The sequence below is a fragment of the Arvicola amphibius genome, chromosome 8, assembly GCF_903992535.2.
Source record: "Arvicola amphibius chromosome 8, mArvAmp1.2, whole genome shotgun sequence".
In the NCBI taxonomy this organism is placed as follows: Eukaryota; Metazoa; Chordata; class Mammalia; order Rodentia; family Cricetidae; genus Arvicola; species Arvicola amphibius.
This window is the reverse complement of record NC_052054.1, coordinates 84,612,751-84,627,285: the sequence shown is the minus strand read 5'-3', so window position 1 is coordinate 84,627,285 and position 14,535 is coordinate 84,612,751. Positions and strand designations below refer to the sequence as shown.

At 46.9% G+C, this 14,535-nt stretch overlaps 1 protein-coding gene across 1 annotated transcript in view; it reads left to right on the top strand.

The window, feature by feature from the left end:
• Pepd (peptidase D) overlaps positions 1-14,535 on the top strand; it is a 138,618-nt gene that overhangs the window by 60,863 nt on the left and 63,220 nt on the right. Inside the window, exon 10 of the mRNA XM_038338430.1 lies at positions 2,160-2,206. Coding sequence (XP_038194358.1) covers positions 2,160-2,206 — 47 coding nt within the window. The remainder of the gene's footprint in view (positions 1-2,159; positions 2,207-14,535) is intronic.

The following is a 14,535-nucleotide window of genomic DNA, read 5'->3' as shown; positions in this document are numbered from 1 at the left end:
CCAGTCCATAGGGGACATTTCACATCTAAGCCATCACAGACTGCATCGCTGTGGGCAGAACTGTAAGGGAGATAAATGTTAGTGACCAGAGCCTGGACACCAAGGCAGGAAGTTTCTCTCTTTCTTGGTGGGTACAGGGAAGGGTTGGAGAGCCTCTGCTCCCTCCATCTTGAGGCACCCACCTCCATAAAGGTCGTCATCCCAGTCTTCAGGAAGTGTCCCAATCAAATGGTCCTACTTCCAAGAGAGCAGGGCTCTCCTTCCTGGCATGCTGGCATTTCCCAGGTTATGGTTTTTTTTTTTTTGGTTTTTCGAGACAGGGTTTCCCTGTAGTTTCTAGAGCCTGTCCTGGATCTAGCTCTTGTAGACCAGGCTGGTCTCGAACTCAGAGATCCGCCTGCCTCTGCCTCCCGAGTGCTGGGATTAAAGGCGTGCGCCACCACCGCCCGGCATTCCCAGGTTATGTTAAAGCATCTTTTGTCTGTAACTATAATTTCTGCTCCTATCAAGTGTTCTATTGTTGCAAAGAGACACCATGATCATGGCAACTCTTATAAAAGAATTTAATTGTGTTAACTTACAGTTCCAGAGGTTTAGTTCACTATCATCATGGCAGAGAGCATAGTGGCACAAGGCAGACATGGTGCTAGAAAAGTTGAAAGTTCTACATCTGGATCCAGAGGCAGCAGGATGAGAGAGACTCTGGGCTTGGCATGGGCTTCTATAACCTCAGAGCCCACCTCCAGCGATACACTTCCTCTAACTAGACCATACCTTCTAAACCTTTTAAAAAGTACCACTCCTTGGTGACCACACATTCAAATCTGTGAGCCTGTAGAGGCCATTCTTATTCAAACCACCATACCACCATCATTTTTTTCTTATTTTTTTTTAATTTAGATTATTGTTTATTTGTGCCTGCGTGTATGTGCACGTGTGTCTGTGTAACACATGAGTGCAGTGGCTTTGGAGGCCGGAAGAGGGTGTTGGAGCCTTTGGTGCTGGAGTTACAGACAGTTGTGAGCTGCCCAGGGTGCGCGGTGAGACCCAGACTCCAGTCCTCAGGAATGAGCAGCAAGCGCTCTTTAATCACTGAGCTGTTTCTTCTTTTCTTTTTGCTTTTAAAGACAAGGTCTTGCTATATATCCCAGGCTAGCCTTGAGCTTACCATGTAGCCTAGGCCATCCCAAAATTACCATCCTTCCACTGCACCTCTGGAGTGCTGGTATTACAGGTATGCCTACCAAGTCTACCTACCCATCACCCGTTTTCCAAAAACATCCTCACATGTGACAGAAGCCACTCAAGGTATCTGGGATAGCCTGCCTGCTCAGGGACCGTCACAGCTTGGTGACAGGGATGACAAGGATGGTTGAAAGGCCAGGTAATCTCTTGTCCCAGCGAATTTCTCTGTAAATAAAAATTAGGGCCGGGCGGTGGTGGCGCACGCCTTTAATCCCAGCACTCGGGAGGCAGAGGCAGGCAGATCTTTGTGAGTTCGAGACCAGCCTGGTCTACAAGAGCTAGTTCCAGGACAGGCTCTAAAAAAGCTGCAGAGAAACCCTGTCTCGAAAAACCAAAAAAAAAAAAAAATAAATAAATAAATAAAATAAAAATTAGGCAAAAGAAAATAAATAATAATTAAGATCCTTCCTTCCTTCCTTCCTTCCTTCCTTCCTTCCTTCCTTCCTTCCTTCTTTCCTTTCTTTTCTGAGGCAGGATTTCTCTGTGTAGCTCTGGCTGTCCTGGAACTCACTCTGTAAATTAGGCTGGCCTCAAACTCACGAGATCCTCCTGCCTCTGCCTCCCAAGTGTTGGGATTAAAGGAATGTGCCACCATTGCCCAACATAAACCCTTTCTTAATATTCAGGATTTGCCAAACATCTTGGTCAGATCTTTTGTCTTTAAGTCGCTGGCCACCTGCAAGCCATAGCATGGCGTTTATCAGCTTCCAAATGAACGTGCTCTGCAATGGTTTAAATAAACTCTGCTTAAAGGTCCAATTTGTCACTTTTCTGCACCACTATGCATGGATCTCCCCTCCTTTTTTTTTTATTCTTTTAAAGAAGAGCTTTTGAAACAGTGTTATACATTATTTATAAGGCCGTGTTAGTTATCTGCTTAATACAAATGTCTTTGCTTAATACCCACACTCTAGGTAATGAAGGCGGTAAAAGTGGGAATGAAAGAATACGAGATGGAAAGGTAAGCTGTGTGTCTCTGCGTAAAGATTAAAATGTAAAAAAAAAAAAAAAAAAAAACCCAGCTATTTATGTTTCCCAAGCAAGTAACAGATGAGGGGCTGGCGTACTGCATGCAGACCGAGTGGGGATCATGTGCAGCATTGGGATCCTAGGCGGCGATTATGGTCCCCCTGGTGGTGGCCACCTCTCTGGCTCCTGGCGGAGTGTTTGATGGTAATGGGCCTCGATAACTTTCCAGGCTGGTTTACTGTCCCATCAGTCCACTCTTGGACTTTGTTTTCTGTAATTTGTTGGGGGGAAACTTTACTAAATAGCCGCTGTTGTGCCTCCAAAAGCCACTAGTAAAACAGCTTGCCATTTTTATGTGTAAACACCACCATTATGTCTGCTGTGCTCTGGCGACTGGGTCGAGGGATGGTTAAGTGGCTCATAAAGTACCCTGGAGAGCCCTATCCGCCTTCAGCTCCAATGAGACTTGCCACACGTGGGTTGGCATGCCCGGGTGCTTCCTGGGGCTGCCCAGCTCTGCTCCAGGACCCAGGGGTGGACTTACTGCTGCCCATGCCCAAGGAATCCCTTGACTCGGATCAGACCCACCCACCCGCATCCTGGGAGGTCCACATGTCACTGGGTGTCCTGTACTCAGAGGACTTCAGGTACTTCTTGATAAAGGATTATTATAGAGACCACCTGACCACACCCAGATCTCTGGCTCCTTTTTTCTTTGTCTTTTTGAGACAGGATTTCCCTGTGTAGCCTTGACTATTCTGGAACTCGCTCTGTAAACCAGGCTGGCCTCAACCTCACAGAGATCCGCCTGCCTCTGCCTCCTGAGTGGTGGGATTAGAGGCCTGTGCATCACCACCATCCAGCCCAATTTCTGATTTCTAATTAATTAGCCTAATCTTGAACTTTTAGCTTCCAAGATTATAAGCTATACAAACCTCTTTTCTTTACGAAATAGCCTGTCCTGGATATTTTATTATAGTAACAGAGGAAGGACTACCATGCACCCCACACCCGTGGCCTTGCCTGCTACATCGATGCCAGGAGCAGCACTGAGGCCCAGGTGGAGTCAGCAGTGGCCAGCATGACACATCTGTCTACTGTGGGCTTACAGATGGAGTTCTTTTTTAGAGTTTAACCCGGAAGGGTGAGTTGAGTGTCTCTAGTTCTCTCTTCTTGCCCTGAAGGGCACGGAATTGTTAAAATGGCTTTCCTCTGCCGATATGATGTCCCAGGAGGGGGCATATAACAGCTGTCCATCAAAGCTGAGGCTCTGTCTCACCAAGGACACTGGGGAAGGGCGTGCACAGTCTCTGATTGCAGTTTGCACAGCATTCCCCGTCCCTCCTGAAGGATCTGAGGTGAGAAGAGAGCTGCTAGCCCAGGGAGGGAGGAGGACCAATGAGTCCCTCAGACTGGCACTGCCCCAGAAACCTGTTCTCAGTTGAGTTGACTCATAGTGACCCATAACAGATGCCTCAAATAAAAATAGCCAAGAAATCAGAGCAAGAATAGCTTACCTCGGTGTGGGCCCTCACAATCTCTGCCTGCCAGACAGCTGTGCCCTGTGCTATTGGGGGTTGGCTCTGGAAGGGACCCTGAGACACTCTTTCCTTAGCTCCTGACCCTAACCCTGCTGCAGCTATTAGCAGAGCTACATGGGCTTTGGGTCTGTGACAAGGAATATCTTGGTATAGTGGAGGGCTCTTGTTTTTCAGAAACCTACAGGACCCCTATAGCATAACGAACCCCGAGGTCCTCATCCATTGTTGTTTGGTTCTGTGTTTGTGGTTTGGTGTGCTGGCATATGTGAACAGCCCAGACATCATGTCATTTCCCATGTATATATTTCAGGAGGTTTCTCAGTCGGTGAGACTTTTCCCTTTCTGTAACCACCCTGCCATTGTCCCATCTAACCAAATTAGCAGTGTAAGCAGGTTTCTGTACCTGAGCATCCTGCATCACAGATTCAGCCACCTGCCATCTGCGGCTGGTGCACACCTTTTTTGCTTTAGCATGAATCAGTAAGTGAACATGCACAGACCTATCGTTGTCATTTTTCTCTAAGCCACACAGTATAACAGCCATTTGACATAGTGTTGGGCCTTATAAATAACCTCCAGTTGAGCTGAAGTATTAGGGAGATGTTTGGGTACAAAGGATTTGGCCATCTGGGGAGTCTGGTTGGTATCCATGGGTTCTTAGAGCCAGCCCCCTTCTTCTTCCGAAGACTGTCTGTGATTTAGTTAGTTAGTTGATGTACTGTGTGTGTGAAGGCGCATGCACACCTGAGCATGTCTGTGGAGGTCAGAAGATAATCTCTCTGACCCTTCCTCTGGAAGATCAGGGAATGCTTTTGACCTCCCAAGCACTCCCTCCAGTGCCCTGACTGTAATTTCTTAGGGTTATCATCTGCATTGGTCTGCATTCCTGTAAAACTGCTTTTTTTATTTTTGAATTTGTTTTCTTTAAGTTTAGATTCAAACAGAGCCTGCACATTGTACTAGGCTGTTGAATCCTTTTGGAGATGAACCTGGGGAGAGCTTTCAGGCTTCCTTGCCTTGGTGACTAGATCCCTGAGTTATGGATAGCCTGAAGCTTAGCTGGCATGCTGGGAGATGTCTGACCAGGTGCACAGAGGGTGCCAAGTGGACAGATTTCCATGATGACCAGGTGGTTCTCTAACGTGTACAATGTGTGCCACATCCACCTGTGTCCTCAATAGACTATCTAGAATTCTAGATTCTAGAGTAGTGGTTTTCAACCTGTGGGTTGCGATCCTTTTGGTGGGGGGGTGGGGGAGGTTGTCACATATCAGATGCCCTGCATATCAAATATTTAATTACAGTTCATAACAGTGGCAAAGTTACAGTTATGAAGTAGCAATGAAATAATCTTATAACCGGTTAGGGGTCACTGTAGCACGAGGAACCGTATTAAAGGGTCACCGTGTTAGGAAGGTTGAGAACCACTGCTCTAGAGGAAAATAGTGTTTGTGGGACTCAGCCAGTGGGAGCACCTGATCATTGGGTCTCTGAGGTCTTAGTATAAAGGGACTGGTGGAAGTGGGCGTGCCCTAGGGAAGAGTGGAAGCAGTGGTAACAGAATGAGATGAAAAGTCTACTCATGAAGCAGTAGGAAGGTACTTGTCCATGGTGTCCTCTCATCTGAGGATGTGTGCCTAGATTTCAAAAGGGCACACCTCTGCCCCGTGAACATCTCTAGCCATGAACTGGACTAATTCTTAGTCCCAAGCTCTCTTCCCATAGGCAGGCCTGTCTGTCACTGCCTGGGTCACTTTCTGGCTCCATTGCATAGTCTGCATTCATGAGAACCCGAAGATGCCGCAGGAGCTGTGTCTCACCTTCCTGTGCAGTAGCTGGTGTCAGGAAACATGTCAGAGTTGTTTGGATGGATGCATGGGTGGATGGAGACGAAAAGGATCTGAGTTATTTTTCTACCACCCTGCATGCCACTGGAGACTTCAGAATTACTCTCCTAAATTAGAAATCAAAGCCTTCTGAAGCAGGTGTTGTTGGCTACCCAGGGGACATGGCCCTTTTAACACAGGCTGGACTGCTGCCCAGGGTGGCCCAGGTGTTATGTGGGCAGTGGACTCAAAGTGGGACCAAAAGGAAGTGAACTTCCTTTTTGTGTGTGCTGATGGAACCCTGCACTCGCGGAGGGTCTTCCTCAAACCTGCTGGCCACACAGAAGGGGGCTGGGGGTAGGCAGAGAGACTCCAGCCAGGACTGGAGGCTGGAGTGGAGGATGGCAGCGCCAGGACAAACAACTTCAGAGATTCAGAGATGCCAGCTAGAGACCGCATTCTAAGCCTTGTCCCCCCACTTTTTAATTATCAGAGATTTATTATACAGTCTTGAAGGCATGTTTAAAAAAGCATAAGCTAGCTGATGTCATTTGTGAAGACACCACCTTCTCCTCTGTGCTTTGCCTGCCAGCAAGGAAATGAAAATCATTTTCCAAAATTGAGGTGCAGTAAATTGTGTTAAACCAATAAGATGTTAATGTTTGGACAAATCGGGCTCACCCAGCATCCGACTCCAGGCCCAATCAGGCGGTCCGTTTTACCACCTCGTATTATTTAATGTTAGTGGCGTAACCGGCTTGTAGCCGGCTGGCACGGGGCTGGCAGCTGAATCAATTACCTGCAAACACTAATTTAGAGCATGCTCAATTGGCTGTGTAAGCAGGTCCCGGTTCACATTTAGTACAAGGAGATTAATAACTTGATGCCATTGACAGCCTGGGACCTTAATTGGGATTGCTGTCTCCCTCACTTCCAGCTGTGAGGGGGCCATTTGGGGCTCTCTCAGCTTCTAGGGGAGGGGTAGTGTGAGTAAAGACAGGTTCTGTGGGTATGACCTTGTTCCCATGGCCTTGCCCCACCCCACTCCTCTCCCCTCCTGCAGGCATCCCTCTTGGCAGACCCTCAGTCCTGTCTGGAACCCCTCCACTAGGTCTGGGTTTTTCTGGGTTCCTATCACAGGCAATGGCTCACAGTGGTAGCCTCCTGTTTTCTTTTAGGCCCATGTTAATGAAGAACTTGCCCAGCTGTGCCTTTTTAAAATTAAAGTCTTATTGCTTTTTCCTGCCCTTTGGACAGATGGAGTGAGTTATGTGTCATTTGTCCTCAGGGTGCCCGTTGGGCCCAAATTTGGGGAGCTGGGGTAGGAACATAGCCTGAGGGACTCCATTTCTTCATCACATGCATGCCGCACCCCTAGACACACTAGAGACTGCTGCCTTCCACACACATCCCTACACCCCCACGTATCCACCACGCAAGCATGTCTTCTGTATGCCCACTGTGTACACACTGTGCACACATCACATCTACACACACTAGCGCACTCCCGTCATACATCACGTAATTACACATACACCCCTAGTGGCCCCCTAACTTCACTCCCCAATTTGGCCAGTCCATCCAGGTCTCCAGGTGCTGGGGCAGTGGGGAAGCATCCAGTATGCAAGGACTCAGGTTGCAGAACCCTAGCCATATTTGCTTTAGGCAGCTCAGGTTCTTTGTGGGTAAGGATTAGGAACTTTAGCTCCACTAAGGACAGGAGGGAGGCTGGAGAGCCTGTAGGCAAAGCCCCACTTGCTTCTCCCTGAGGTCCGAGCTGCAGGGGAGCAGGCAGCCTGCAGTCCATGGACTCTATGAGCCCCAGTGCACCCCTCACTCTGGGTAGGCAAGCCCTGGCTGCTCTGACAGATCCCTGGAGCCATGAGCTTTCTCAGGTTCTCCTCTTCCTTATTTCCCTCCTCCTCTCCTTCCCCTCTCCTCTTCTTCTCCTCCTCCTCCTCCTTCTTACTCCTCACCTTCCTCTTATCTTTTTTGTTTTTGTTTGTTTTGTTTTTTGAGACAGGCTTTTTTTTTTTTTTTTTGTGTAGCCCTGGCTGCCCTGTGTAGACCAGGCTGACCGCGAACTCACAGAGATCCACCTGCCTTTGCTTCCCAAAGGCATGTGCCACCACCACCCAGCTTTCATATTCCTTTTTTTTGTGTCTTGTGGAAATAAAACCTAGGACCTTGGACACAGGCAGAATACTACCACTGAGCCATAACCCCAGCCTTTGCTTTTTTTTTTTTTTTTTTTTTCAAAATCTTACTATGTAGCCCAGGCTGACATGAAATTCAAAAGCCTCCTTGGCTTGCCCCGCCTCCCCACCAAGTGCTGATTTTAGACATTCGTCACTGTTCCCAGATACTTGCTTCCTTGTTCATCAGTCCCTGTAAGCACACCACCATTGTCTCTGAAGAATGACCTGTGTGCCCACACTGTCCTCCTCTTGTTCTGCTGTCTTTACTGAGCATGAGGTCAGACCTGGCTTTGTGTGTCCATAGCCAGAGTTGGAAGTCCTCATGGATCATTCAACAAGATTTGTTTTTGTTGGTGATAGGTGTCATTCAAAGGTGCTTCCTTCCTGGAAGGTTCTGGAGATGCCCAGTTTCCCAATACGGTACATTCTGACCTAATCTGGCTTCAGCCTGAGCATAACTGGGCACCAGTGAGGTTGTCCTTAGTTTACTCTTGTCCCCCTCCCTTTTAAAAGATAGTTGGGCTTTGTGGAGAAGGAGGATCTGGGGACAGATATGAGTGAGCAGGCTGTCTCAGACCTGGGCTCCATGGAAGATGATTGATTGATTGATTGATTGATTGATTGATTGATGGCCCTTCTCTGTGAGCCTGGTTATTGTCCATATCAGACACAGGTGCACTCAGCCAATGTTGTGGCTCATTTAAAAGGGATAGCCCACTGAGAGCCGCATCTGGGTATGGAAAACCCTTCATGGCCTTGGTGACCTGGTGTGGATTTCTTGCTCGTACTTCCTTGGTAGCCTGCCATGACAGAGGTCAGCAACACCCCGCATCCCACCACACCCGGAGTGCACACAGGCATTCCTGGTCAAGTGATGAACAACACCACCTGAAGCAGGCATCCTTTCCAGTACTAGAGGTGCCCCCCACCCCAGAACCTCAGTGAGTACCCAGTGGGCACCTCGTGGACCTGCAGTTTCATCACTTAGGGCTTCTGTTGATTTCAGATAAATGTTTATCAAGAGTTCAAGGAAGTTGTCTTCACGACTTGCTTGGAGATTGTATCGGGAAAGGGTATGAAGTGTTATCAGCTGCCGTTTAAGCATCTCCCTGGTGGGGGAGATATTCAGGAACTTTTCTGTTTTATTTTTTCAAATGTCTTAAACATTTTTATTTTATCTCTGTTTATGGGTGTGTCTGTGTGTGGTGTATGTTGAGGGAGGGGTATCCCCAGAGCTCAGAAGAGGACATCAAATCCCCTGGGACTGAAGTTGGAGGTGGTTGTGAGCCACCTGATGGGGTCCTGGGAACCAAACGTAGGTCTTCTGCAAGAGTAGGAAGTGCTTTTAAGAACAGTTTTAGTCCCAACTCTGTCTTCACCTTTGCTGACGTTGCTATGGAAGCATCACTGATGGTGAGGTTATTGCTAATCTACTCTAATTTCCTTAGTTCTCACCCAGTGTCCTTTTCCTGGCTCGGGAAAGCCTGTAAAATCTAGTTGTACTGCTCCCTGGAGCTCTTCTGAGCTATGACAGTCCCTCACACTGCCTTTGTTTGTGGTGACCTGATAGTTTCAGAGTCACACTTGGGCGATGGGAAGGGTGTCTCCCCAGTTTAGCCCCTCAGGCTGACAGTGGGGCTATGTGATACCCGGAAGAGGTGCCACTGTCATCAGAAAAGAGCAAGTCCACATGCTGTCACATGACACATCCCGTCACCTGCCTAGGTTGGTCTGGTTTCTCCCTGTGAGGTTGCTCCCATCCCTTCCCTCTCCAGGTGCCCACTCTGAGAGAAGGCTCTGGGCACAGGCTGCACTTTGGCAGCAGGAGTCAGTTCCCCTCCTCGAGGGGCCGCATGCCTTATTTATGAGGCCTTGGTGCACGGTGCTCTCTTCTCTCCTGGTTATTTATTCAATATTTTATACGTATTTCTATTTAGACTCTTGGATGTTTTATTTTAGATTTTGGAATGTAATCTGGGCCCAGGCTATTCATCTCAATGTTTCAGTCATTCTAACTTTGAGAGTTGAAGGCTCTTTCTTTTGGCTCTTGTGTCCCTTTGATAAACACCTGTCATTTTGCTTTCGGAGCACTCCCTTGGCTTGCTTTCTGATTGCAAGATGCTCCAGGCTCATCTTGTTTATTCTTTGTTCAAGCCGTTTCTCTAAGGAATGCTAGTTGCTGTTACTGGAGAATCATGTCAGAAGCCAGGATTGGGGGCTGGAGAGACCTGCTGCTCTTGCAGAGACCTGGGTTCGAGTTCCCAGCACCCCATGGAGGCTCACAGCCATCTGTAACTCCAGTTCCAGGGGATGTGTGGGCACCTGCACACACACACACACACACACACACACACACACACACACGTGCGCACACACATAAAATAATGACTAATTTTTTTTTTAAAGAGCACAACCAAGATTTAGTAGTGGGCATGCTCCGGGTGATTGATGGTAGACTTCTGCCAGAGCCAGTGCAGCGTCCCAGCACACACTCTGCTTCGCTGGGGCACGTTGCTGTTTTAAACTAGCTGAAATTGGTGGGGGGGTAGTTTTGTGGTTAGCGTTCCTAGAGACAGGTGTCCTAGGTTTGGGTCCCAGCTGTGTGATGTTGGGCAGGCTGTACCTCAGTTTCCTCCTCTAAGGTCTTTACTAATAACCCTTTATATGGTCGAGTGAACTCAGTGGGTTACAGAGAACAGGTCAAATCAGCAACTCTTACTAGCCACCATATGGGGTCGCCTTATTAGCATTCTCTACTTGCATTTTAAACAGTCCTAGAACAGAAGATTTAGCTCCAAATGCTTCCTTTTTCCCACCCCTACCCCTTAGCCATATTTTAAGATCATAGTTTGGGACAAGACCACCTCTGCCCCCAAGTTTCTTTCTTGGGGGAGCGATATATAAAGCATAGGGCTTGACTGTCACTTGAAAAGGTAATAGAGGCTGGGTGGTGGTGGCGCACGCCTTTAATTCCAGCACTTGAGGGGCAGAGGCAGGCGGATCTCAGTGAGTTCGAGGCCAGCCTGGTCTACCAAGCTAGTTCCAGGGCATAGAGAAACCCTTCTCAGAACCAGAAAAGAAAGGGAGGGAAGGAAGGAGGGAGGGAGGGAGGGAGGGAGGGAGGGAGGGAGGGAGGGAGGGAGGGAGGGAGGGAGGGAGGGAGGGAGGGAGGGAAGGAAGGAGGGAAGGAGGGAGGGAGGGAGAAAGGAAGGATGGATAACAGAGCCCTGTGGTGTGGTTGGTGGGTTTTTCCACAGAGCTGACTATTCAGGCTCCCCTTGGAAGGTCAGTGCATGGAAGGGTTTTGCTTTCACCAAGGATTTTAAATGATGCATTCTAGTCTCCCAGGTTTAAATTCTCTCCTCCATATCCCTCATCATATGTCCTTTCACTTCCCCTCTGTGGATCCACATTCCTCCTCTATTGATGAGTTTGTAGCAATTGGATCGGCCTTATTGATCTTTTCATACGATCTGTTCTTAAATTTCTTTTCTGGTTCTGTTGTTTATTTGACTCATGGATTTCCAATTTCATCATTAACTCCTTTCTCTTCCCTTTCCAAAGCAGCTTTTGAACATCCATCTTTTAACCGTTGAGATGAATCTTAGTTCTTTCTCAATTCTCTGGTAATAAATAGATTTGGGCTAGTTTTTTACTATTGAGCGCAGCTTTGGTCATATTCTAGTGAGTTTTGATTGATTTGTTTTTTGACCCGAGAAATGTACTAATTTGTTTCAGATTGATGTTTTTGGATTTTTCTTGGTTAACTTTTTGTTATTAGTTACTGGGTTTGTCACCATTTGTAATAAGAAAATGTGGTCTTTGTTTTTTAAAAAAAAACTAATTAAATTCACTTTAAGATTTTTCTTCCTGTCTTATAGGATTTTTGTCAGTATTTTAAAGAGTACTGAAACTTGTTTAGTTTGGTGCACACCCATCGGGTTTCTAGTCTCATCTGGTTCCCTTCTTCCTCTTATCTCCTTACATTTGCCCTCAGACCAAGAGATATACTTTATGAGTTCCCCTCGTGAGTGCTGGGTTTGTACGTGCATTTCCGAGACAGGCAGTTGGAGGTATGCAATATGGCTGCTGGATGTTATGTGTTCATTATAGTCCACCTTTTCACATATTCAAGAAATTTCTTTTAAACTATTTAATCAGAGTCCTTAGTTTTATTTGTATCTGATTTTCTTGTTGGTATTATATGTTTTCTTTGTGTTATAGTTCCTGATGCATCTTTGTTCTTTTGCTTACTTTGGTTTTGTTGTTGTTGCTGTTGTTTTATTTTATGTTTTTGTTTTTGTTTTTGTTTTTTTTTTTGAGACAGGATCTTGCTATGTGGTTGGCCTGCCTGCCTCTTCCTTCTGAGTGCTGGGATAAAAGGCGGGTGCTAAACATGTGGATTATTTGTTTTTTTTTTTTTTCAGATTTATTTATTTTTGTGTGTTTGTGTGTTTGGCCTGCTTGTAAGTGCACCACATGCATGCAATGCTTGTGAAGACCAGAAGAGGGCATCGGATCTCTTGGAACTGATGCTTCAGCCAGTTGTGAGCTGCCCTGCGGGTACTGGAAACCAAACCAGTCCTCTCTAAGAGGAGCAAGTACTCTCAACTGCTGAGCCCTCTCTCTAGCCCCAGGTTCATTTGTTGGTTTGTTTATTACTTTTTGTTTTGTGGTGCTTGGGATAGATCCCAAGAGTCTTATATACACAGGACAACTGCTGTACCTGCCAGCCCTCATTTATTCTATTTTATTTCATTTCAATTTTGAAATAGGCATCTACTGACCTGAAACTCAATATGCAGCCTGGGCTGGATCTGTCTGTCTATCCACCCCAGCTCTAGATTTACAGCCACAGAAACACCATCCCTAGATTTTTTTTTTTTTAATGGATTCTGGGAATTGAACTCAGGTCCTCATTTGCTGGCTAAGCTATGTCTCTAACCCCTCCTCCTTTATTTCGGTATTTTCTTTTGCTTCTTATTTGGAGTTTAGTTAAATAGAAGGGCCTGCCTGCCTGTGTTAGCAGAGCCTGTGCTCACATTTACTGTGGTGGGCTGAGGTGTGGGTCTCTGGTAGAGCCGCGGCCTAGTGTGAGCCAGGTCCTGGATTTGGAACCCAGCATTGCAGGGAAACAGCAACAACCACAAAACAAAGACAGAAAATGTCTTCTCCAACACATTTACTGGGGAAGCAGCATGGCTGTTCTCTTCCCTGCTGTTCCCAGTGCTTTCTGGTTTCTGTTTTAACTTTATAGCTTTGATATTTTTTTCCTGCTGCTTTGAACAGTCAAAGTGTCCTCTGTGTTCTTTCATATGCGTCCCACTTTCTCTACAGAGTCACCTGTAAATTAAGAAACAGATGACTTGCATTTCTCTGTTGTCTCTTTATGTTAGAATTAAGTTCATATCTCTGTCTCAATTAAGGAATTGGAAATTGAGCACGCACTTGCCTTTTAATCCCTTTTCCTTCTCCCTCCTACTTGTGTGGTTTTGTGGTGGGTTTTATATGACTTTATATTTCCTTTAATTGCTTTCCACGTGTACATTCTTTTGTAGTGATTAAAACTTGTGTTGCTAAAACCCCTTCCCTGGGGGAGACATAAATAGCACCTACCCTTCCTGCTCAGGTCCTAGTGACAAACTGAGGTACTAGTCCTTCAGGAACCAGTGACTTTATTACAGAACAGTAGGTGGGTTACAGCCAAGTATGGGGGTGACCCTCAAGCAGCTACTCTGGAAGGTCTACACCCCACATGCATAATGGCTTCCCTGTGGCTGCATACATGGAGACCCTTCTTGAGTCTTTCCCAGCCTATATATGAGATTAGGGCAGAATTAGATACACTGTTTGTATCTAATTGGCGGGAGTACAGGGACATTCTGGTGAGGGTCTCATGACCCTCTCCACCTCCTCTCAGATCTACGAGGGATCATCTCCTCAGTAAGCCCCACTGTGATAGCTCTTCTGGCAGGCACAGCTGAACTCATGAAAATGGCAGCCATTTGACTAAGAGGATCATCCTCTGCAGCAGCTTGAGGCTGTCTTAGCAAAGGTTTATGTGGCCTTTTCTCACCAGCCCCGTGCTTGCTCAGTCTTGGCTCCATGTTTTGGGATCTCACATGTAGGAAAATCTTTTGGAACCAGTGATGATGGCATAAATGGGTTTTGAGTCTTTGTTTCCAAAATAATGGAGGTCTTTGACTCTTGCTCTTTTCTAGAGAACTTTTAGTCCTTTTGCCTAGTTAGCTGCCTCTAGGATTCTTGACAGAGATGGAATTTCTCATGGCTCTCTCTCGGTGCTGTTCAGAGGGAGGACTGTATTGGAAAGTCTGAGGGTAAATCAGCCCACTCACCAGCTCTCGAAAGACAAAGTTTAGGGAGGCTCCTAGAGCGAAGGCCTGATGGGGGCCCTGGTAAAGCTTCCAGTGGGTGGCACCTCCCATCTTAGGTAGCAAGATTCAGGTTGGGTTCTGACGTCAGCCCATCAACACTGACCAGAGGAGAAATCACATCTAACACAGAGCAGATGAGGTGAAGGAGGGGCAGCCTGCAGACTGTAACGTGTGTGACAGGCTTGTGGAGACAAGGACATTTGATGGTCAGCAAGACTGTTCTGCCGGCAATGTCCTGGGCCAGTAGTCCTACGCAAATGGTAGCATCACATGGCATATCATTACTGTTATTATCCCCCTAGCCATCCCCAGCAGCAAGCCTTTATAACCCCTTAGGTCAGGTGGCTTAGACAGGTGATGG